Genomic DNA, 25,399 nt, shown 5'->3' on the forward strand with positions numbered 1-25,399 from the left:
GTTTAAAAAAGTGCAAACTGTCTCAGATAACATTTGAAACATTTTTCTTGGGATATCTGCCCTCTAAGATCTTGTGTTATAAAAATGCGCGGGTAGTACCTTTTTTTGTTTGTTCTTTTTTTTTTTTAAGTGTCAGTGAGACAAGGCAACAGAAACTATTGCAGTAGATTAGTTATGCTATGGATCACTTATTACAGCCCTGATATGGTGTTAGAAGTTGGTGTGGTTAGACTACTTGTAGTCCAAAAGCGCAGTCAGTGGCCTGGTGTGAAACCGTTAGAAGTATGCTGTTTAATCTCTGCAGGCAGCAATTCTGATGCATGCATCATTAAGTGTTTGAGAAGCACACGTGCTGTTTGATGTGCTCTGATACTCACCCGAGCCACACAGCGCTCTCGAGTTCTTAGCTTGGGGTCTTGGTCTTGCATGTGGGTGAGAACTAAAAGGCTGAGGCAAAAAATTGAGTGAAGAGTGATGCTACTAAGCTAGGGGAACTAATAAAACAGCGTGGGAAGGATGATGACTCCACCTGTGATTTTAGATAATTGCCAATCCTTTGTAATTCACTTCATACAAGGCTTTTGAATCATTAGTGATTCAAAAAGCATACAAAGCTTTTTATAAGCATTCAAAATTGTGCTTATTGACACCTTTTGTCATCTGCATGCAGAAAAGAAATACCAGCTGTCTTTCAGATGCACCCTTTGTAGCTATGAGCTTTTCCAACCTCAAAATGAGGCTTTGTTATCACAGCCTGCTGTTACAGAAGTTTTATTTCAAATCTATCTGCCATATTGAATAGCTTCCAGAGGAGAGGGAGCCTTCAGCTCATAAGCAAGATATGCCTCAGTTTCACTTTCTATTCTTGGTGGCTATATGCATTTTTTCCACAAGAGTCACAGAAGAGAACTTTGACATGTGGTAAAATGCAGTCCTCGCTCACAGCTTTATTAGCTGGTGAAACCTACATTGTGATGAATGAAATGAGATGGCTGAAGTTGGTGCAGCTGAGAAGTAAGCTGGAAAAAGAATAATTCTGTTTTAGCCTCCTCAGATGACAGCATGCCCCCCCACTTCTGCTCAGATATGCAGAAGTGACAAAACTCATAACTAGAAGCGGGCTGGATCTAGAGTGGTTTATGCTTCTGCACATCTTTTCTCACTCCAAACTGCCACGACTGCAAACAGTAGGTCACTGAATTCAAAGTACAGCTAACTAGCTGTTGTTCTCCACTTCCCTATCCAATCAGAATAAATACGCAGGGGAATGTCTGGTATTTCTTAGAGATAATATGCTAACCTATATTAAAAAATAATAATAATAAATTAATTTTGATTCAGTGTTTAAGACAACAGAGGCATCAAGTTTCTTGTGGTTTAACTGTGCCTATTTTTTGGGGTAGTTTTCAGAAGATGATGTGTAACTAATTAACTTGTAGATTAAATACTTTCTTTTTCCTTCTGGGTAAAGAAGTTAAAGTTATGTGTATAAAATGTATTAAAGCTTCAAAAAGCTACTGCTATGAAATATCCCTCTTGCTTAGATTCAGGAAAAAAAAAAACATACTTTGTCTTAAGACTAAGCCCGATTTTGTTATTAACTTCAAGACATTTCTTGTCCCCATTACTCATATTAGAAGGCTGTTTCAGAGCATCAATGCATGATTAGAAATTTCTAGTTAGAATTCCAATGGCAGCTTATGCCCATTTCGTGCACACCAATATTATCTTTTAGCCTAAAGAGGTATCCTAAACAGAAAAGACTTCTGACCAAAAACTTTTCTAGAGGGTGATTCTATCCACGCAGATTTTCCTGTGCTAGATGGAACTAGCCAAGCTCTAGACTCCTTGCACAAGAGAGTGGGGGTCTCTATTTACTTAGTTGTGTTGTTATTCCTTATCCATAGCTGTTTCAGTTTTTAACATATGGGACTATACATGGTACTTCAGATGAGGTCTCAACAGCACTTTGTACCACAATCCCTCTGATTCTGAATCCCACGTACCTCTGTATTTGTAAGTAGTCCCTGCTGGAACTGTTTTGCCTGATACACCCTAGGATTTCTTTCACCTTTCTGACAAAGTTATTGTATCAGTACAACAACAAAGGTTATAGAAATAAAATAATGCTCTCTTAGGGTACAATTATAAAAATAATTGTATAGAAATTCAAAGTTGGCTTTTAGTTTCTATGTTTCACATGCTAATATGTGTTCTACACATAGAGCACCAGTTGATACACTGCTGGGCTTGTCTATGGAAAAAAACACTGAGAATTATGCAGAACCCTCTAAGGACCTGGATTTTCTCAGCAGTCTGTGAACGGCTGGAAGGCTCATTAGGGGAGAAGAAAAGTGGGAGTTCTGCCACCGAGTCTTTCTCCCAGATCTCCATGCTGACATGCAGAAGGATGTGTCCTGAATAATCAATGTAGAAATAGTGTCTAATTCTTGCAACGAAACAGGCTAAAAATTTCAAAACTTACTAAAGCACTTATAAAACACTGTGGATGCTTTAATACAATTGGTATATATTTCTATGTACTTTTGAAAATAAACATAATTCATTGCTCTCAGTATGAATGTTTGCTTGTGTGTTTGCAGACCTTGTGGGTTTCCACCAAGGACACTTAAAATTATCTGATGCCAGATGATATCAGTAATCCACTCCCCTATAATCAGTGGTATTCAAGCACCAGAGGCTTCCAAAAAAAAAAAAATGTGAACGTATTTCTAATATTCCATTAAAAATGCACAATGTTGTACATAATAAGATTTGTAAGAAAAAAAAAAACTCCTGACAATTCAGTTTATACCCTACAAGAGTAAGATTTAATTACTCTTATCTTTACTATCATAATTTGGCTTGTGCAGTAATTGCAGATATTATTATCAGCCATAAAATTATTCAGCCAAAAAATTTAGGTGAGGTGCCTAAAGCGGTGTTTTCCATATGTCTGTGACAGTTAAAAATGCTTTGCTTTTAGTCTAAATTCACTGGACATAAGTTTTATGGGAGCGAATTTGATGTTTTTCCGATAAGGGACATAAAGGTTGCAGTTAGACTATGGAAGCCTTTCTGAAAAACTATGTCAATGGAAACCTTTTATCGTATTTTTGAACTGTTTGTACTGCTTTTACTCACCTTGTGTCCAGATGGAAACATCTTTTGCTCACATAAAACTGTAACTGACTTCAGTTTCATAAAACTGGGTCAAAGATATAAGTGCATCTCTGCAGGTGCTTCTGTGGCTGTTTCAGCTGGTTCTTGAACTTTGAGCTTAAGCTTCTCTATTATGCAGCTTTTCTATTATTATTTTTTTAATTTTAAGATTATTTCCTGATACAGTATTCAAAGAAAAAAAAAAACACAACAAACCGCTTATTAATTTTCTAATGTTTCTGCAACTTTCAGTAACTGCACCAAAAATGTGCTTTGTTCTTCTTTTGCTCTGTGATCCTGCCCCTATTAAATTCAGACTTTGCCAGACACCTTTGCAAGGTACAACCTCTTATTTGTGAGCTTTTCTTTACAAAAGAAACCTTCCTCTTCTTGTGAAAACATCTAGTGAATTATTATGATCAGATTTGAACAGCTAGCTGAGGAAAGAGTGCTGAAAAATACCACAGATTTTCTTTTCTGGGAGAAAAGTAAAGTTAAAATACATCCAACAAATAGAAACACAATATTTCTGGAAGCAATTAGATTTTGCTTTATAAAAAAAGTAAGCAAAGGAGATATTACTGTAGGAAAAAATATTCTGCCAGAAGTTTGGTTTCTGGCACCAACTTGCATGTACACGTGATTCAGAGGAACTTTTCCTTAAATACTGTAAAAGGTATGGTGGATGAAAAGTAAATTTCTGACTTTCAGAAAGCGCACTAAAATAAGTTGTGACCTCAGACCTCAAATTCATCAGTGTTTTAAAGGTGATTGTTTTCAATGGTTCTGAAGGTTCAGATGCCTGGGTTTATTCTACTTCTCTTATCACAAGTCCATGTGTGGTACAGGCTTTAAGGTAGGAGCTGGCTGGGGCAGAGCTGTTCTGGAGACACTTAGGGATTGCACAGAAATTGACCTTGAGTCAATGACTACGCAACTAAACTGAGCAAAGCAAGACAATCATTTACTGAACTAGAACTGACCGTCACAGAAGAGCTGTCTCATAAGTTCTATTTGTCTACTGCTAAGGATCAATAAAATGACATTGCAGGTGTTCTGATACATAATTCTGGGCTATTAATCCATGCAACTGTAGGATTGATCAACCTACCTTTCAAACATTCCTTCAGTATTTCTGCTTGTGTATACTTGTGTTTTTCTTTAGACTGAAGCTTTCTGTTCCCACAGATAGCAGGGAAACAAATACTTATAACCAGGGACTTCAATATTCATGGTAGAATAAGATTTTAGAAATGTTTTTGTCATTTACTTATTGTTAAAATAACTCAAAGTGGTACGTTTGATTAAATGATCTATAATGACACAGTAACAGCTTTCCACTGTTTCCTTTCCAATGCAGGTAGTTCATGTTGTTGCCAGAAAGATTATTTCTCATAAAATATAGGCAGGATGATACTTAGCAGGAAAATTTTTTAGAATGTAAACTACTTCAAGAGAAACTCCCCAAATCTCTCATGTTCCCTACTTTTTTGCATTATCATTTACTTGTAAAAGACATCTTAAAAAGCTTCTGAATGGCTGCTTTGTTTACTGCAAGCATATTTTTAGTTCTGTAGATTAAATAAATACATAGCTACAAAGCATAAGACAGTGAATTTTTTTTTTTTTTTTGATTACAGACGAGTGAAGTTGGATCAGGAACAATCATTCCCCTGAGAAGTACTGCCTCCGAAATAATCTCACAATGCAAGGGGAGGCGGGGGGGCGGGAGAACAAAATGAGTGATAATTAACAGAGCTTGCTGACATGCTGTTCTTTAAAACTTAAAGATGTACATCGGTTGGAGACAGGATATCGAATATCAGTAGGCAAAGCAGCAGGAAACTTTTTCCACTGGATGAAAGGGATAAAAAGAAGAAAAACGAGTCTTGGCCTCTCATTGCACTAGCAGCTGACTAAGCTCCCGACATGCTCAAAGCACAGCCAATTGTAACGAATACCAGGGAAAACAGTATCTTCTAAACAAAAATCGTTACAAACTTAGAAACTTAAAGTCGAGATAAAAAATGTAAGTCTCAGAATAACATCGCGGCAGAAGATAGGTGGATCGCAGAAATGAAACAGAATGTTGCGGCTGCAACCTGCTTGCACAAGATGATCTGTGTTCTCGGTGAACTGAGGCCTGTACAGACAGGGGCTGGGAGGCCCGGTTGAGATAGAAATGCAAAATCCTGGCGTGTGAGGGGGAACCAGAGACACTGCTACTCTCCAACGGTGCTTTGAAGAGAGGGGGGTGAAGCTGGAATGAATGCTCCTTCCTTTTCACATGGTAAAAGTTCTGTGGATTCAGGCAAATCAGGAAAGTTGTCACATCCTGAAGCATAAAGACTGCTGAGTTGAATCGGCTGTACAAGCCAAAATACTTTAAGGCACAAGATGATGGGGAAAAAACGGAATTTAGGAAAGCTGATGATAATTAGGGATGTGTTTGTTTACCCTGCAGTGAAGCTTCCAGTTCTCTTTCAAGGCAATTTGATAAAACTCATAATGCCACTTGAGCTGTGAGCTCCTGGTGGTACGGAATGTTGCTGTATGGCAACTTCTGTTCCTTCTTGATTTCCTCCCACTTGCAGTCCGAGCTGGCACCGGTCGGGCAAGCCATCCTCCTCCTCTGTGGTCCTCTGCTGCTGTGATTGGGCTCCACAGCCTTATGGAGGGGAACACAGACCTTGGTAAAACTTGGCCATGTGTGTTTGCTACAGTTTTATTGTTTTTTACTTTTCCGATGCGAATATGTAGCTTTATTGTCTCTAAACATAAAACTTAATGTTCCAAGCTCTCCCTTAACAAAGGCATAAAAGAAGCTGGCTAATTCAGTGATTTGCCATGCGTAGCAGCAGGTGCAGATAGGGAATCTGTAAAAGATATTTACAAGCCAATGATTAAATACCAGGCTGTTCTGAGGTGCTCTTCTCTTATGCCTGTGGTACTTCTTTGGCAAGCCCTCTAAGAGGGTCTGTAGGAAAGTAGTCTAAGTACAGTCTGTAGGAAAAATAATGTAACAGATAATACTAAAAAAATTAAATCTGCAGGACTTTCTAGTGAAAACAACAACCTACAACTTGTAGGTGTAGGATGGAAATGGGAGTGCCCTTGTGAAAGTCAGATTTGCTTCCCCAAGGGCACGAATGGCCCTTAGCGGTCCCCTCTCCAGGACACCATCCCCATTAGCCCCTGCCAACTTCTGGCTGGAGGTGATGGGATAGAGCCTGGGGGCCAGGCCCCACATTGCCTCGTGGCCCCAGGCAGCCCCTGCTGCTCCCCACACAGGTGGAATTTGCACCCACACTGGTTGTGGGATGAGAGCAGTGAGAGAGCAGAGCTTGGCTGTGAACTTTAATCCAAGTACATGTGACTGTACAGATGTAGCCTGTTCCACTTCATTTGGCTCCCAGTGAGGTAAATGGTAGTTTTCCTGGTGGATGGGCACTGAAACAGGCTGTGCAAAGTTCTGCTCCTCCAGCGTAACTGATTTTAACCAGACTGTGCTAGTTAGCAATGCACTGGTGTGCAAGAAAAGAAAAACACTACCAAAGAGAAGGCCAAAAGGAGACAAGAATCTAAGAAAAAACTGAGACAGTAGGGGAAAAACAAAACAAACAAAAATAAGCATATAGATTATAGAATGAAAAGAAAAATGACTGTAGCACCCCAGATAGATTTGAGGTGCTTTTTTCTTGGATGCGGGACTTCCAAGTCCATTAAGGATCTAGTCAAATATATATGACATACTTCTAGTCTACCAGAGGAAACTTGGAAGGGCAGAAGATCAAAATAAAGACAAAAGAGGCAAAGTTTGAGCAGGGGATACTAAACTAGATTATGCTATCTGATTTTAATCCAGAGAAATTGGGATTATGCACCTTTCAAAAGTGAAGGGGCCTCTCCCTTCAACCCATTTGAAAAGTGGCAAAAACAAGACGTGTCAAGTAAAAAGACAAAAAAAAAAAGTTACAAGTTCATAGGCAGCAAGAGAACAGATAAAAGCTTAGCTCTCCTCTTCTTCCTTTCAGTGAGAAATAAATTATAACTTTTTATTAATCCATTCAAGAATTTCCAGAATTACATGATGCAAAACTATCTTTGGGATTTAAAGTTCCAGTGAAATTCTGAAGCCCTTCCTCCTAAAGTCATTAAGAGAGGATAGAAAAAGTCTGGTCACCTTAACTTTAACCCTGTAGGAAATACCCTATAAACCAGGTTGGAAGTGAGGCTTAGGGAAATGATACAAAGAGGGACACACAACCAACCAACCAAACAAAAAACAGCATTGAGTCTGGTAGACAGATGCCTGGATATGCAGGCTGCTGGAAATCTTAAAGAAAGGATGTGATGTTGTTGCCCCCGAGTTCTTCTAATTATCGTCCAACTTGATGTAAAGGGATTAGATACGATTGAGAAAGCAGCACTATTTCTGCATAACTTCTATCATTCTTCAGTCCCTGATTTTTTGAAACTACCAACAAGATCACTTAGAGTAACATTTTTTTGTGAGGAAAACACCTATGCCAGTTTAGTAATTTCTCCTCATTGACATGGAATCACAAAAACTGCCTATTATTTGCTTTCCCTTCTTTACTACCCTTTTTTTGCCTTTCCTTCTTTATTATTGATTCAAGTTACATGTGAATAGGCAGTAATTTATATGTGATAACCATATTCTAGGTCTCTCAAGACTATACTGTATGTATTTTTAAAATTTGTTTTAATTTAGTTCAGCTTACCCCCCCCCCCCCCACTTTTTATACTATAAAAATGATTAAAGATTTCAGTAGAGAAAACAGAATAGCATACTGATAATGCCTTAAAAAAAAGAAAAAAAGTATTCTAGGCTTCTTTTACAAGCTAACATAATATTTAAATGTACGTTTGATACTGTCTTTGTTCACAGGGTTTCAAATTACTGAGGTTTATAACTTTTTCCTCTAGGAGGATGTTTTATTAGTCAATAATATGTTACAAAGATATTTCTAGAAGATATAAAAGCTGTTCAAATCCTCCTTTTACGTTGCTGTGCGTGAATTTATTCTTGCATGTGAGGCATACTAAATCTACCCCAGTAGACTCAATCTGAGTACTTCCACAGTATGTATACTTGTTGCCCTTGAGAAAAACCTCAGGATATGGCAAACTATTGTATGCGTGTACAGTTCAAATTTAGATCAATCAACTTGCAATTACTCTTCTTTTTTTTTCTATTAAAATAAATGCAGACAGTGGCCTTTTTGTGTTTTTTTATTTTGTGCTGCTTTACTTAATCTATATTTTTGAGTAGCATAATTAGTATGAAGATTTTCTTTTCTTTCTTTATACGCAAGGGCTATACAAAGAGCCTTGCCTAGTTTTATAAATACCCATAAACAAATGTACGGTTTAGTCCCTCCAGCACAGAGAAATAACAGAATTTCTTGCTGAGCTGCTCATTGTGATTTAACACATGCTTAAGCATGTACTTGGCCCTACTGACTTAAGCAGGCTTTGTCTCTTCATTGAACTGAGATTAATTTAAATGCATTTAAGTGTTTTGCTCAGTTGAGGTCAGGTTTCCTGGAGTATGTGTGACTGGGTAACTATCCACAGCAGTTCAACCTGTGGTTCCCAGACTTTGAGCCAGGGACAGAACAGAGGGAAGACATCTGTGCATTTACCTGAAGCAGCCTTGGAGGTAAGCAAGCCTATTGCCACAGTTGTCCAGACTTCCAGTAGGAGAACTGCTAAGTTTTCCAGGTGAAACCCTGAAAAACTGAAAGAGATGGAAACCACTAAGCTATTTCACATGTAACCACACTTGTTATAAAGATTACATGATGCACAGCACCACTCCCATACTGGAAAAATACAGGGGTAGGATAGCCAGCAACTAGGTTATCATATGGAATGTGTCACATGCATGTCACTAACTGGGCTACTAGAAAATGAAGTAATAAAACTGCAATGAGCATTGAAGCTTTTACTCTATCATATGTGGCTTTCAAAATACGCTTGAAAAAGCTATAATCCATTATTCTGTCAAGCAACTTGCACAAGAGAAGAGTTTTTACCATATAAACAACATGCCAAGAAGTATCCATCTTAGAGAAATTTATAAACTGCCAAGATTTTTATAAAATAATACATTTCAAGCTAGTCTTCACCAACATTAAAATGAAATCTGTTTATAGAGTACAATAAACATATGATAGAACTATCAACTTTGTGTGCTGAGAGTTGTTGCTGGTAAATCAATATGGATGCTAGGGCACCAGGCACTTTAAAAATCAATATAATAAATAAATATAAGAGTTGAATTACAGTTTAACACTGTGTGTACAGAGATGTGATTCATCTTGACACAAATAATACATGCTGGATAATCAACAGAGATGACATTCTTTAAAGCCCTGAAGAAATGCTGTGATCAAAGGACTGGACTGAAACTCGAAAATTATTTCCAGGCCCACTGACTGACTGGTTTAATGGCAGGTTTAACCTTATGACTCAATTTTTCTATCTGTAAGATTAGGACAATATAAGAACAGTATTTTGAGACTCTCAAGTATGCAAACTATTATTAAATTAATTATGGCTAGAAGGGGTACATTTTCGACTCATAGTCACATTTATGCAGAGTTCTTCTGAAGCAATTACTGAATTACTGGGTTTGGCAAGCAGCCAGGAGAACTGCATCTGGGAAGTTACAACTGGTTCTAAGCCTGATGTTTCTTCCTTTTTTTTTTTTTTTTTTTTAAAGAGCTTATAAAGCATGCAGCACTGACCTAAAAGCAAGATTAAAAATGTAGAAATAAATGAAATGGCAGAACCTGGTTTCTGATTAGCAGAAGATGGAAAAGAGAATGGCAGAATTGTGAGGATAAGCAGTTCAAACAGGCTGTAGGTAGTCGATACCCAGACTGGCTGGTAGAGTGCAGCGTGGGAGAGAACTAAAGCACACGGGTTTTTCCAGTTCCATGTTGTGTACGTTTATAAGGTCAGCCTTAGGATGACTTTATTTAGTAGGGTGTGTCTAAAAAAGATGCATTTTGTGTTCCCAAGCCTTTATTTCATGAAACATCAGGTCTTTTAAAGAACAAGTCTGTAGCTGACCTGAATGCTTTGTAGCCTGTGAAGATTGCACTAGAGTTCCTATTAATGAATTTCACAGTTTGTAGGGTACAGGTTTCAGGAGGATTAAAAAGAGGACAAATATTTTTTCTAAAAGGAAAAAAATACTCTTCCTGGAAACTTTGAGTAACAGTCCCTGTCTTCAGAACATGTTTTCTGGGGTTTGATTCAGACACAGCAAGTATTTGCAGGAAACATAAGGTAAAGAGGAAACAGAGCTAGCAGCTAGCTCTAACTTTCCTTCAACCATTTTAAAACGGGAATGAAGATTTACCCATGCACTTTGAGGACAAACAAAAAGGATGTGCCATTATACCATGACCAGAATAGATGAAGGTGCTGCTGCCTAAACATCCCTAGTTCTTTTAACTTGATAAATATTTAGTAGTCTAAAAGCTTAACTGAGCTTTCAGTTTCCTTAATTCCCAAACAATCTAAACACCATGATGGCTCCAGCTTCTCCCCTTATGTTTAAAACACATTCACAGCCAAATTCTGGAGATTTAGTCAGACTTTGGCAAATTAGCAAGGCTTCTCAGAGTAAACAACTGAAAGTAATACAGCTTCTGGCAGGAATAAGTATTTTGTTCTGTATTAGCATGACTGAATCTCTGTTTAGACCAGGTCATGCGGAAGATGGAGCATTCAACTTCTGACATTTTATTTTAACAAAAATGTCACTTTGCCCTTAATCTGTAAATAAGTCTTAGCTTATCATCTACCAAACTGCCCAAGTAGAAGCAGAGGGCATTGTATCATCTGATCAGATAGAGTGCTATCATGCTATGCTACTACCATGCTATTAGCTACTATGCTAATACTAACTTAAAAGACTGAATAATGTATAAATGATGAGATCTGTGTTTGAAGAAGTATTTTTTAATAATAATAAAAAAGAGTTTAAACTTTAAAAATGTCCTACATTTAAAGAAGAAAAGTGGAGTGGGCTAATGGAAGAAATGGGGTAGTCCAGTCAGGTGAGATGGAGAAAAAAGGTTTTAAGAGGCAGTGAGCCAATGTATACAAAAAGACATGCAAAATGACAGGAAAGACGGTTATAGAACTTTGAATAGTTTCTTTTAAGGAACAGATTTAAATAAAGGCAAGCCAAAAGCATATTACCACTAGAAATGTACTGAAGCTATAACATTTAGATCTGGAAATGTTATGACATTAGTGACACTAGAAATTTGATCCCCCCATCTTACTCTTTCAATCCTTGACAGAAAAAGGCTATTGATACAGAAAAACATATTAACACTAATAACACCAACCCACAAACATTATATTTTCATTTAAAATACAACAGAAGGGAATTTTGTTTCCTGAACTCCCACAAAGACAGATTCCTGTCTCTAAAGATTTTAAACACCAGAGGAGGTCTGAGCCAAAGTTCAAGTGGAAGAGAATACTAAGATTCGTAATAATGAGGAATGAGAGAAAAAGAGACGTAAGAAGAAAATGACCTGAGAAATTGTTGACAGACTACTCCAAATGTTGAACTCCATCTGAGGGGAGAGGCATAAAGGTGAAGAACAACTATGGGTTAAGGTTAGGTGTTCAATAGAAATAATGGGAGCAGAAGTGATGGTGTACTTAGGCTATGCAAAGCCCTTCAGTGACAAGAAGACAGCCATTCTTGGTAAAAAACAAGATGTTCCCAAGTAGATTGTAGTGGATGACATGGCAGGAAGGTTACTGATGTGCCATGGTTCTGGTGAGGAGTGCATATGAAATTAATAACTGAAACTGTAGAACTTGCCATTTCCCTCTCAGCATTGTTCATTTTGAACGGATGTTATGCCCTTTCTCCCTGACCTGCGTCTATTTAGAGTAAAAACTCTTCAGGGAAAAGCCTGGCCATTATTCTGTTTGTGTAGTTATTGTGTCTTAGGCTAACCCAATAAACTTGCTTTATGGTAGAACTTCTTGTGTCTTCAGTGTTGCCTACATGGGAAGATCACAGAATGCAATGGGAGGCATGTACTTGTGGGAGTATTATGGATAATATAAACATGTCCAAAAAATTAGTATCAGTTCCTTTTTAAAAAAAAATAAAAATAACGTGCTTTATTTTGGTATAGTCTGGGCTTTTGTTTTGGCTGAAAACAAGATCTCAAACCGCCCCATCAAAGCTTGCAGACAGCATGGTTTTCAAGATAATTTTATTCCGCATTGCTTATGCGATGGCTGATCTTTACGAAGATATTTAAAGCAGGGCGGACGAACAGCGCGATACTTCCTCAGCACCCGGAGGGAATACAAATGGTACCGGCTGAAACCGCAGAAAGTGGAGCAAGGCAAGTATACACCCCGCAGGAAGGAAGAATAATGATTAAGAAATTAAAAAAAAAAAGGCGTTACTTAGGCCGGCACAGAAACGAAAGGCAACACACTGACGGCGGCAAACGAGCCGTGCCCGCCTCCGCCCTGCCGGGGCTGCCCGGGCGGGGGGCGCTGAAGCAGCAGGTGAGAGGCCGGGCGGGCAGGGCGCCGGCAGGCTCCGCCCGCTGTCCCAGGCTGCTCCGCGCCGCAGCCGGGGGAGGTGGAGCCGCTTTATCGAGAGCCCCAGTGGAAATTTCCCCCCTCAGTTGCCGGGTCCAGCGCGGAGGAGACGACAGCGAGAGCCGTCCGTCCTTGTCACGTCCGCCTTCCCTTCGTCCCTGCCCGCCGCTATGTCCAACTACATCCACGTCCCGCCCGGCTCCCCCGAGGTGCCCAAGCTGGACATCACAGTCAGCGAGCGGGAGGGGCCCGGCTGCCGTCAGGGCGCCCTGCAGCTCCTGCGTCGCTTGCGGCCCCACTGGAGACCCGAGGAGGTGACGCTGCAGGTACGGGGGGCGCCGCAGGGCCTGCGGGCGGGATGCGGCGGGGGGGGAAAGGGAAGGGGAGAGAAGGGAAGGGCGGGCGGGCGGGCGGCCATTGTGCGGGGGAGCTGCCGCCGCGCTTCCTTCCCCTCCCCCCCGCCTCCTCCCAGCGCAGCCCCCTGCGCCGAGCCCCATTTGCTCGGCAGGCTGGTGGCGGGGCGGGGCGCCGCGGCCGGGCAGCATCCCCTGCCCCCTGCTGGCCCCAGCGCTCGCTTTCCTCTTCCTCCTTCCGCGCCCTTCCCCCCTGAAGCCCGCTTCCAGGCAGGGGCGGGGAACGGTCCTGCCGCCCCGACGGCGAGGGGTCGAGGAGGACCCCCCCCATCACTGTGCCGAGCAGGGGCTTTCATAAAACTGGGAGACCCCCCCTTCCCCGGAGGGCGGCGAGGGAGGAAGCCGGGGAAGGGAGGGGGCGGCCGCTGAGGTAAAGGCTGCCGCCGCGGTAACGGCTGCCGAGGTAACGGGAGGTGCTGAGGTAACGGCCGCCGCCGCCCGGGGCGGTACCGCCGCGCGTTCAGCGGTGCCTCGCTAGGTGAACGAGCGTTCGTGTTTGTGATGAATCATCGGCTGGAGGACTGGGCGCTGTAGCGCTTCTAGAATATACCTCACCTAGCACCGCACGCATCTTCGGTAGGTGTAGCTGGGAAAAGCGGCGCATCGCTTGCAGCCTGCCTTCCTCTGGGCGTTTTCTTCTGTCCTCTTAACCTGTTTTTTCAGTAGTTAACAGTGTGCGGAGGTGTATCATTTTCGTGAAGTTTTTTTTTTTTTTCTGAGGTGAGCTAACAGTTGGAAATAATTCCCATAGAAAAACTGAGCGTGTTGTGGTAATAACTCATAAATGGGCTTCGATTTTCTGAAGTTTCTGGATGATAGAAATTTGACTTGCACAACCCAGTTAGCATGAAAACAAACCTAATGCTTTTTCTTTTTTGAAGTAAATTCTCTGTGGGCTGCAGTTGTAAGTGAAGCACAGTCCCAGTGTAGGTGGGATATTTTTCTTCAGGGATTATTAAACAGGGTCCCTGTTTGTGGGTATGTTCTAGTTTGCTGATGGGTTACTTCTCAACATCATGTTTTTTTTTTTTCGTTCATACAAGCATCCTAATAAACTGAAACATTTTCATTTTAAAGTGGGATGTTCTTGACCTTTCAGGAAAGTTCTAGCATGTTTAAAAACCAAACCCCACAGGAACACACAAAAAACCAAACCCACTTCCTTCCTTCACCACTCAATTTGGAAGAAGGAGCAATTAGAATAAAAAACACTAGTACCATTGGTGTGGAACAGGGCCTTATTTGACTGGTCATGCAATAGTAAAGTAATAGGCTACTGTCTGGTTAACTGTTTGTGTCTAAAAATTGTCTCAATCTTGTTTGAACCAAATTACTTTAAAATCAAACCATTTTCTACTCTTTTTTTTTGTTTTCTTTGTTTGCAACAGCAGAACATCATCTTACTTGTGAAGTTCTTTAGTAGCCTTTTATTTTTACTCTTTAGTTTGTTTTTAAACTGTTATGTATATACATAACAACAAAGAATTCATGTGGTTACACATGCGTCGCATATGGTAAGATGCTGAAATTGAAGATGACTGCTTTTGTTCAAAGGATGGAGCTAACAGGGTCTGCCCTGGATTCTTCTCATTGGATAGGCATTTATTTAGGAGGGAGGAAAAAATGAGAATCATGTATCACGTGGAAAATATGCTTGACTAATGTGAAACAGCAGCATCATAGCAAAGTAGACAAAGAACGTTGGTAGGTGGAAGGAACTGCTACCTCTGTTGAACTCTGCTGCTAGCTACCTTTGCTCTCAAGTAATTCTTGGCTCAAAACAGTGAGTAAGAAGTTGCAGAGTCCAGGGCTTGACTTATAAAAGTTAATCAACGTCTCTTGCAAAAAACCTTACTGTTCTGTGTGTCAAACTGCTTAGTCAGTGAAACAATTCTGGAACTGTATTTAGAACATCTTAATGTTTAATCCTTACTTCTTGTAAGATTTGTAAGTTTAAAGTATACTCATGACTTTAGATTTTTTTTCTATCAGTATAGAAAACAAATGTAGGACAGGATGAAAATAATTAAATATTCATTGTTTAAAGTATCCTTTCAATGCAGAATTTTTAGAAATTCTAGAATCTGTAAGCATTGCCAACTATTTGCTGAATCACAGGCAGTTTAAATGCATCTCCTGTCTCCAGTTATACGTGAATATTACCAATGTATAAGAACATGAATATGTTGTTTTGTAGTTATAAGGAGAAGCAAAATTTTCCTGTCTAAATATGAACTTCATATACTTCGGTTGTGCAGTAGTCATCTGAGGATGTACTGGAAGCTGTGTAGAACTGGGTATTATATTTTCTAAATCTTAAATTCTCGAGGTTTGCATTCTCTGCTTTACATTTTCAGAAAGCTATGTCATTATCACAAAAGGCACATATTTGTTTTAGTAGCTTCTGATTCTGTAACATGATCAAAATAATAGAGTAGAGTAGTTCAAGTTGGACGGAATCTCTCTGGAGGCTTCAACCTCCTGGTGAAAGCTTACAGTTTGCTTAATCCAGAAGTTGGTTGAAGTGAATATAGGGAACAATGCCTGGGGATTTCACGAAGTAAAATGCCCTTCAAAACTCAAACCCTGTTTTGGATTAGTGAACAGCTTAAACTGTGACAGTGGACATTACTAATGAGTTGGCCTGAATATAAAAATTGTAATGCAAAAGAAAACCTTACCTGTATTTAATTCTTTCCTGCCTTAAAAAGGTTGTATCATCTTCCTAATGTAAAAATATCCTAAGTTTTCTCATCTGAATTTTTTTCTCCGTTCTTTTATGGAGGTGAAACTTTGTTTTTGAAGGAGGATCAGTGTTTGGTTATGGTACAGAAAAGCCAGTGACCCCTCCAACAAGTGTAGACTCAGGATTCTTTCATTCCATGACCTACTGAACATCTATAGGTCTGTTCCTAACAAAGGATTCAGTAGGTTAATACATAGTCGCCTCTCTACAGCATAATACTAGGGAGCAGGGAATACAATCTGTATTTGTTTTCATTTACCCGTTAAAAATAACGGGTGCTTGCTCTTACTGGTGAAGAGACTTAAATGTGTAAATTAATACTATTATTATTATTTGCGTAGTGTGATATGTATCCAAAATTCAGCTGCAAGATCACTTGGGGATCTGGGATAAAATTGCGTGCTAGCAAACACTGTTCTTGTCCTTGCACAAACCTAAGGGGGGAGAAAAGAATTTTTTTTTGGAGGAGGAGATTCAATTATTGAATGAAATTTACTTTTAGAATCTGCAAGCTTCTCTCTAGAACTTTGTTCCATATCATTTCCAAAAAGGTTTCACAAGTGTTTCTTGCTCACACACACATTATGGAATATTGTGGTCTAGTGCTGTCTTTGTTCAGGATGTACATGTCTTTGCATTTATCAACGCTTTGCATGACTTCACTACTGTGGCTTACTATCCTTCATAAGGACTTAGTCGTGCTTAGAAAGACTTGTACTTCAGCCAACAAAATACTTAACTTAAACCTTACTTCCTTATATATCCGGTTAGCTTTTTCTGCCCCCGTCTATCTGCTTTTTTTTCCTTCCTGACTTGTGCTCAATAGCTTTTCTTTAATTAGTATTTTTTGGCTGCTGCTCAGAGTTCTGTTCTTGTGTGCATGTTTGTATTTTCTTTATTACAAAATATGCCTGGCTTCAGATTTCTGAACTACTTAAAATACTCAGTTTATTTAAACAGACTGTATATGGGATTTAAAGCAATGAGATAATTGAATGGGAGCAAAACATTAATCTCACAGGGAACAAAGCAAACTGTAATATTTTCTGAATCTGAATGCTATTACATTTTTTCAAGAGTGGTGTTTTTTATTGCCTAGCTGTTCTAAGATATCATGATCTTCAACAGTTATGGAAGTAGTTACTACTTAGAGGAAGGATGAGTGAAGGAAAATAACGTGAAATTGTTTCAGAATGGGCTACACTGATGGTGTATTGTGGAAAAACTGTAATTTGAGGTGTACCTTGAACACAGTGTCACAGCAACTGGGAACTTTAGGTAGTAGATGTCATTTGATGCTGATTGGTTTCTCTGTTCTCATTAAGTGTTTGATGCTAGATAATTTCTTGTTGTAAAGGAATTTTTATGGCATCAGTGGGTGGAACAGCAATCATGTTCATGTGGTGAAGTCTTAATTGGTGTGCCACATCACAGAGTATGATGTAATCCTGCTGTGCATGGTATAGGTGTGTTTGTACTGATGAGTCTCATTCTAGGTACAGATAATCAATTTTTGCTAAGACACAGCCTGTTTCTTACCTGGCTATGTAATGGCACATAACTTCCAGTAAAGGCTTGTGATATCAGAAAGGAAGACAGCTTTCTAAAGATGTTCCTCTTTAGTCTGTGACTTTTTCACTTTTAGATGTCAATTCATGTCGAAAGTCTCCAGGGTAGGAGTAGCAAATTCATTCTTGGAATTAAAATCTTGACTCCTTTTATACATTACATTAGTTTATTTTTATGTCTGTAACTTTTAATCAGTATCTTGTAGTCTGTAGAAAGTTCTAAAACAATTTGCTGCTACACAAGTCTCTTAACTGGTTATCAGATGTTGACTGTGTCTCCTTAGGTAGGAGAATATTCTTCAGAAAGAAGATGAAATAATTTTTCTTTGGAGACTTATTCTAGCATAAATAAAAATAACTCATCTTGTAACACATTTAGATCAGAACCAGTCATTGCAAACAGTGATTTATCTGCAGTATTTTATAATAGATTTCTGCATGTAATTTTAAATGGTCTTCATATTGAGGATATGCAAGACATGAAATTTCACATCTTAAAAAAAAAACAAAACAAAACAAACAAACAAAAAACCAACACTGAATTGTTCTTTGAAGCTGCAGGCTTGATTGTTTGGAAGCCAAAAAATGTTTATTATACTATATGGCATGGGAAGCAGTAGTAGTAATATTGCTTTTTCTCCATGCTGCTGTCATGGCTGGGTGTCCCAAGTGTTCACTGGAGAACTGGTAGTTCAGCCTCTGGCCAAACTTAGCATAGAATGGCACCATTAATTTACTGGCTTCCTGCTAGCTCCTACTTCTCACACCAAATGGTGCTTGTTCATAGCCAGCTGATAGCTCAAGTCATGTAGGCACTGGCTTCCAACTGCTAAGTGTGATGGCCTAGGGGTTGTGGCTCCAGAGCCTGGGGACCTTTGAATGATGTTTCTCTGACATATGAGACCTGCATTTTCCAGTAGTCAGTACTTCGGCTTCTCTTATGAGTAGCTGAAAAAAAGAAAAGAGAAATGATGAGCCTTGTTTCAAGCTATGGAATTCTTGGCAGAGGTATGCTTGTGGATGTGCCTGCATAGACTGTATTCTCCCAGAAAAAAATAAGTTGCGTCTTACAATAGAAATTTTAATGCTGAGAAAATTTCAAGAAGCATATATTATAAATATATGCCTTTCTGGAGATCTTGCCTCTCATTTTGGGGGTTCAGAAGCAGAACCAGGGAGAGCCCTTCTTATCGATGTAGAAACTTCACATTCCTGTTTATTTCTGCAGCAGTACAGTACTGCTTCTGATGTTTTTCCTTCAGTGGATGTAAGGACAAAAATTGGAAAAAAATTGTGGAAAAAAATTGCTGGGTAGGTGGTAAGTGCTTTCTACTTTCCCCCTGTGACGCTTAATTTCTGCCTTTTCATGCATGTTCCATGTGATCATAACTTGGTTCTCATTCTTTTGAACACCTGGAACAATAGGATCATATACAAGCTTTTTTGAACCACTTATTTATGAGATAGGGATATATCCAGTGCATGCCTTTATCAGAAATCTAATAACCTGATCATTATGAGATTTTTAAAGTATAATTGCTTTTAAAGTAAGCTGTCTCAAAAAAGACATTTTTTCTGCTCTTCCTGGACCTACTTGACCTGTCCTGTTTCTATCTACTGCTTTCTGTGACTGCACTTGAATAACTCATTTGTAGTTTTCTCACCTTCACTTCATATGTCAGTAAACAATTTGTTTGTTTCCAAGAGCTGGAGAGCCTTGAGAGTCTTGACTTCTAGCTGAATCTCCTCCTGTATTTCTTGCCTAGATCGTGGGCCAGTATAAATATCATTTCCAGGAATGTTGTCAGAATTCAGCTGTAGCTTAGCATCGTATCACCTGAAAGTAGGTACCACAAGGTGATTAGTACATATCACAATATTTAAGTTTTTACGGACTACTAGAGTACCAGAATTGTGCCTTTTTTTTGTTGTGTTATGCACTCAGTTGTGTTCTTTGCTTCCATTGGCTCTCTGTATTTCTAGATTTATTTCAAGAATTTCCTACCTGGTATATGTAACACTGTAGATTTTTCCATCTTCTACATGACCTTGAGAGCTTACTGATATTTTTTTTCTTACCTCTATAATAGGGGTCTGTTCTGATCATGCTTTTGTTACAGAACTGATGTTTTGCTCTGCTGCATCTCAGTTTGTTTCAGGGAAGACCTTCCAATCAGATTGTTTAAATGTTGCATTAATTGTGTATTGAATAAATTACATTCTTTTATTGGTAGACAACATTAAATGTTTTTTCATGCTGGAGTATGGAAATTGTCTGCTATGTTATTAGAAAAGTAAGCAAACTCTTCTGCCTTCTTAAGAATCAATAAATAAAATGCTCCTGGGTGTAAATAATTACCTATAGCAGCATGTTACAAATAGATGCTAATAAGAACTAGAGTTCCTAAATTATAAGTCAAGGGAGTCCAATTTCCTTGTTGTGGAGTTGTTTTTTATTAATGCGAATTGAGGCTTATTTTTGAGGGGATAATAGACCTATGCAGTGTGACAAAAGCTGTGAGGTGGCCAGAAGTTTCAGTTTGACCATCAGAAGCAAACCTCATGTTCTTACTGTTCTTTGCATCAGTACTATTTAGGTCTCTGTTATTTGTGCTATCGCTGTTTCTCAGGACCGTAGAACCTGCTCTTGTTGTCCATAGTGCCATCCTGCACAGAGAGAAGGGCAAGCTTGATTAGACAGTTATTTTTATACACGTAGGAAGGGGTAGCAGAAGTTCCAGTGATTTGAAGCTGACTTGATTTCATAGAAACTTTCAGCCAGCATATGGTTGTGAAGAGATTGTGTTTTGAGGTACATAATGGAACGAATCAGGAGCTACCTGTGTGCCAGGTGCTCATATCTTGAAAACATCAGTGCTTTTAGACTGAAAGTTTTCACCCTAAACCTTAACGTAGCACAACTGTTGTATATGTGGATGTCACTAAGCAAGTTATTTCTTTCTGAGAACTGCTAAGAACGTGAAAGCGTATCCTTCTGACATGTTTCAGGAGCAGATAACTCTGGTGGTGGACTCTTTCAACTTTTTGAGTTTATTCTGTTTGTATACTGAAAAGCATGAGAATCAGTACTTCCACATTGATCACAGGAGGTCCCTTCTGTGACTATACACTTACCGGGGTGGGGACAGATGATGTCCTTACAGAGGTGTCACTTATGATTTACAAGCCACACTTGAAATGAATAAATACTCTGCTTGGTCAAATTAGATAACATTGCTCAGGCATGTCATCCTTATCTTAGAGAAAACTTGTAATATCTGTGTGAGTGTCAAACAAAAATATAGTAGTGTTAAAAGTATAAATGTATCTTACCGTGGAAACCAGTAGGTATGCTAAACTGTACAGTTTTTAAGTTGTGCTAAGTGTAACGTTATTTTGGGTGCTTTGAGGACTGTTTAAGGCAAAGACTTCATTACTTGTCTCCTATTTTGGATTATTAATAGCTAGTAATAAAAGTGTCTGTAAATTATAAAGTCCTAATTCTGGGTGAATCATGTGAATAGGCTAATTTGACTTTATGGCATGACTTGCTGAACCTATTTGTGCGAGACTGACTGTCCGTAACTTTTTATGCAGAGTACTTTCCGTATCCTCTACCATTTTTTTCTGCTTTTTTTGAGTTTGTTTGCTTAATCACATAAAAAATCTGAGTAAAGCAAGATGTGATAGTTAAAACACATCTTTCTCTGTGAGTTCCTCCCTTTCTAAACAGGGAAACTGTGTGTGTGTGTGTCTTAAGGGTTTAAAAAACTCCTGGTTATGCTTGATGTCTCCAAATCCATGAGACTTGAAAAATAAACTAACTTGTGTTTGAATGGTACTACTTGGCATTTCAAAATTAGACCCACTTAACCTTAGAGGAGGGAAAAAAAAAAGTCAGTTTGACTTGTTTTGCTTTGCTTTCAAAAAAAAACAAACACCTCCTCCAAGGTTTTCAGGGACAGTGATGCATGTAGAGAAGTGGCCTGTTGTTGACATGTGTAATTTAAAAGGGGGGAAAAAGTATATTTTTTTTAATGTTAAGCTTTCCTGTAAGGTCTGAAATGCAGCAGGCCTATTCCTTGGTCAGTAGTTTTGTTCCGAGTCTGACTTACGTCAGTTGTGAAAGAAAATTTCCCCAGTGTTTGTGGGTTGCCTTAAGCAAAAGTGCTTGCAGCTTCCAGTACCTGCATAGTTGGAAAATGTTCAAATGCAGGTGATCAGGCTGTGTCTCCACTTGCCTCATGTGCCAGAAGTTTACTGAATGAGAATTGATGATAAAAGTGCCTCCTAAAGAAAGGTGGTAAGTTAGTTAAAAGATGCCCACCAAAGGGAAAACTGTGTATATCTAAATGCATATGTGAACCAACTTGAAGTTGCCTTCTGTTGGTTGCTTATTTTAGTGGAAGGTCGTTAAAGGACGCTTTGTGTAATGGTTGATTCTTTTATAATTTAGTTTTAATTAGTGCTTGGGTATGCAACAGTGTGAGAAAAGGCATGAATTTAAACACAAATGTACATGAATGCGATTTATGGTTGTGAGTGCCATAACTGTAATTTTTTCACTTGCGTTTAAAACAGCAGGAGTCTGTTAAGTACTCAGAAAAACGTTGGTGTTCTTGCGTGCGATGTTGCCTGTCTGAAAGTGTGCTTGTCACCTGAAAATGTTCATCTATTGCCCTTGAGACACTAGGAGCTGGAGTTAGGATGGGTAATGCTCATCTGGCAAGTTTGTAAGTGTTCACTCTGGGTTGACTGGGCACAGTTTTACAGCACTGAGCACCTATTTTCTGAGCTGTAAAACCGTCCCAGATTATAGGAGAAGATAGAGAACTGCTGTGATACTCTTGGTTTGCTTTCAAATGCTTGACTGCCTGCAGCTATGTATACATGGCCTAGTAACTCTGGATTTAGCCTGCTAATCTGGTAGCATCTGCAGGACCTTTTAATCGCTAGTTTAGTCCCATGAAAGGAGAAGCAGCAGTTAGTGGTGGAATTGGTTTCTCCCGCCATAGCTAAGAACTTCTAGCAGTCATACCCCCACTGTTGTCTGAAGGGCAATGAGTAAGTTGCCATTAGATGTAAATAAAATGCTCAAATGATGAATGCTCTTTTTGTGGAAAGTTACTTGCTTCACCTTCTGTATTTTCAGGCATTGGTGACTACACTGGTCACTGAAGCAAAAGTAAATTGAAGGGCTTTAAAACTGCTGTTGTATGTATCTTAATAAAGTCTTAAAATGCTTGTTTGTCTTTTGAGTGGCGTGTACTAGTTATGAAGTAGAATGATGGAAGAGTGAGTCTTGTCAGAAGCTCTTTAAATTTGGAGTGGTACCTGATGTTGAAGACCGGGGTCTTGGATTTGAAGTACTCCATCAAATTTGTGCAGTAGCCAAAGTGACTTTGCAAATTGTTCTCAAGCAGTAAAACCTCAAGACTAGTGGGAAGATAAAACTCGGGTCAGAAGCAGTTCACCGTTGCTTTCTTTTTAAAGGAGTAGCTTAGGACTCCAAGAATATCTTTCTAGTGTTTGTCCACTGATCAGCAAATAATGAAATTCTGAAGTGCATCAGAACGGTTTCTGTGCTGCCCTGTGTTCATGATCAGTTTCGTTGCAATTTTAGGATGGCCACCTTGTTTGGGCTTTGATTTCAGCTATCATTTTTCAGCATGGTTATGTGAGAATTTGTTTTATAATATTGAGCTTTCAGTTACTGCCTTTTACATGTAGTGTTTCAGTAGTTCACTGTGGCATGTTTTCATGTTTTTCTCTTGATGTGTTAAATGGAAAAATCTTTGTAGATTTCTTTTTTAACGTTTAATCTAGTGAAGATTGTCTTCTGAGCCAAAGAATAACCCTGTATTCTTCTCTTGCACCCTGGAAGTACAGATCTAAGTCACTTACGGATTGTTTTTTACTTTTCAGCTGTTCACTGATGGAATCACCAATAAACTAATTGGCTGCTACGTGGGTGACACAACAGATGATGTGGTTCTAGTTAGAATCTATGGAAATAAGACTGAGCTCTTAGTTGATCGAGATGAGGAAGTGAAGAGTTTCCGTGTGTTGCAGGCCCATGGCTGTGCACCTCAGCTATACTGTACTTTCAATAATGGCCTGTGCTATGAGTTCATGCAGGGAGAAGCACTGGATCCAGAGCATGTGTGCAATCCTGATATTTTCAGGTAAACTTCTAAATTTATTTCTCTGAATTCTCTGATACATATATGATGTTCTGTCAGGATCTGTCCAAAGGATCTCAGGCTTAGCTTATGAGCAGACAAAAAATAAATATTTGTATAAACCTGCACAAAACTGATGCTCACTGTTGTGACTGCTTGCTTTCTGATGTCTTAGTTAATCATATTTCAGTTTTGAACAAGTGATCCTTGTTGCTCCCATGGAAGACTAGATACACTTGTTAAGAGTTCTGCTTATTGTGAGTGTTTAACACTTCAACACTTCTGCTAGGCAAGTTATTTGATGTGGTGCAGCTTTACAGGGCTGGGCTTCATTAAATCAAGTCATCCTAGCCCTGTTTCTGGTCTTCTTCATCTGTGAATAGGCTCAATATATTTCACTGAGACATAATTTTCATACAATTAGCAGTGAACAGAAGATGCTGGTGTTCTTAAGATTGTAGACTTTCATGTGTTTGCTGAAATGTATCTGTTGCCTAAAAACTGTAGCTAATTTAAGTCAACTCTTCTAAAGATAAGCAAGTTGAAGAGTGAAAATAAAGGTCCATAATGCATGCTGTAGCTGAACTCCAATTCCTCTCCCCACCAGTGCTCCCCCCTACCCTTAGTGCTGTTAAAGGCCTTTTGGCTCTAGAAAGATGCTACCTTGTAGCTGTGCTGCTCTTATTTATGCTCTTTTGATTCTTTTGCTGGATGTCCTATGATGTTTCTGTTAAATCTATTTTTGCTAGGAAAGATACGATAAAGGCTGTCTAATCTATTGCAAATATAACATTACATTTTTTTCTTTTAAGACTTATTGCCAAACAGCTTGCTAAAATCCATACTATCCATGCGCACAACGGTTGGATCCCTAAATCAAACCTCTGGTTGAAGATGGGAAAATACTTCTCTCTTATACCCACAGAATTTGCGGATGAAGAAGTAAATAAAAGGTAGTTATTTGATTATGTGCTTTCCTGACTTCCCATTCTTTTAGAATGATGGTTGGAAGAATATTTAAAAAAAAAAATAGTTTGGGTTGCCACCCAATCTAGGAAGTATACAAGATCTTACATTCTGTCATACTCTTGCATACCAGTGTAGCTATATATGTGTCAAATATGATCAGGATAGTTTTCTAATTTGTTTGATATATTCTGTGTATTCATATATTTCTTGTTATGATTGAACACTTTATGCATAATGACAGTAGTTGTTTACCTTATTTAAAGAATGAAGATTAAGTAAAGTATTGAATCAAGGTTAAGGAAAGTATTTCTTCAGGTAGTTGGATCTCAACAGCTTTAAAAGATAGCCATCAGTTTCACAAAGGCACATGTTTTAGAATGAATGCAGAAAACATGGTGTTTCTTTCCTCGGGTTGTAGGAGTACTGTTATTGCTCATTCTAACCTGCCTTTCTTAGCTATCTCCTACATTTGTTCAGTTTAAGGACTTGTCTGAAACTGAGTGTCATAAAAGTAAAGCTAACAAAAGGCCGCTTTAGATGATGCGATAAGTTGAAAAAGGGTTTCCAGAGAAGTAAGAAGAAAAAGGCATCTACTGCACAGTCATTCTAGACTTGTGTTGTCATGGAGTATGAACAGCAGTTTCTCCTGGGTTTGGGGTGGTTTTTTTAGTATCCCAGTAGAACTCTTGACTTGGAAATCAGGCTGTTTTTCCTAGGAGCTTAACAAAATAA

At 39.0% G+C, this 25,399-nt stretch overlaps 1 protein-coding gene across 2 annotated transcripts in view; it reads left to right on the forward strand.

The window, feature by feature from the left end:
- The first annotated feature begins 12,485 nt into the window (after nt 1–12,485).
- The window catches only part of ETNK1 (ethanolamine kinase 1), a 31,710-nt gene continuing 18,796 nt past the window's right edge, over nt 12,486–25,399 (forward strand). Inside the window, exons 1-4 of one of the 2 annotated variants that reach the window (XM_035540778.1) lie at nt 12,486–12,753; nt 12,876–13,115; nt 23,442–23,701; nt 24,511–24,651. In XM_035540778.1, the coding sequence (XP_035396671.1) occupies nt 12,550–12,753; nt 12,876–13,115; nt 23,442–23,701; nt 24,511–24,651 (845 nt within the window). In that variant the 5' untranslated portion in view covers nt 12,486–12,549. Of the gene's footprint in view, nt 13,116–23,441; nt 23,702–24,510; nt 24,652–25,399 lie in introns of both variants that reach the window. The other variant, XM_050708371.1, reaches the window with a different exon arrangement.

The sequence above is a fragment of the Cygnus atratus genome, chromosome 1 (genome assembly GCF_013377495.2).
Source record: "Cygnus atratus isolate AKBS03 ecotype Queensland, Australia chromosome 1, CAtr_DNAZoo_HiC_assembly, whole genome shotgun sequence".
Taxonomy (NCBI): Eukaryota; Metazoa; Chordata; class Aves; order Anseriformes; family Anatidae; genus Cygnus; species Cygnus atratus.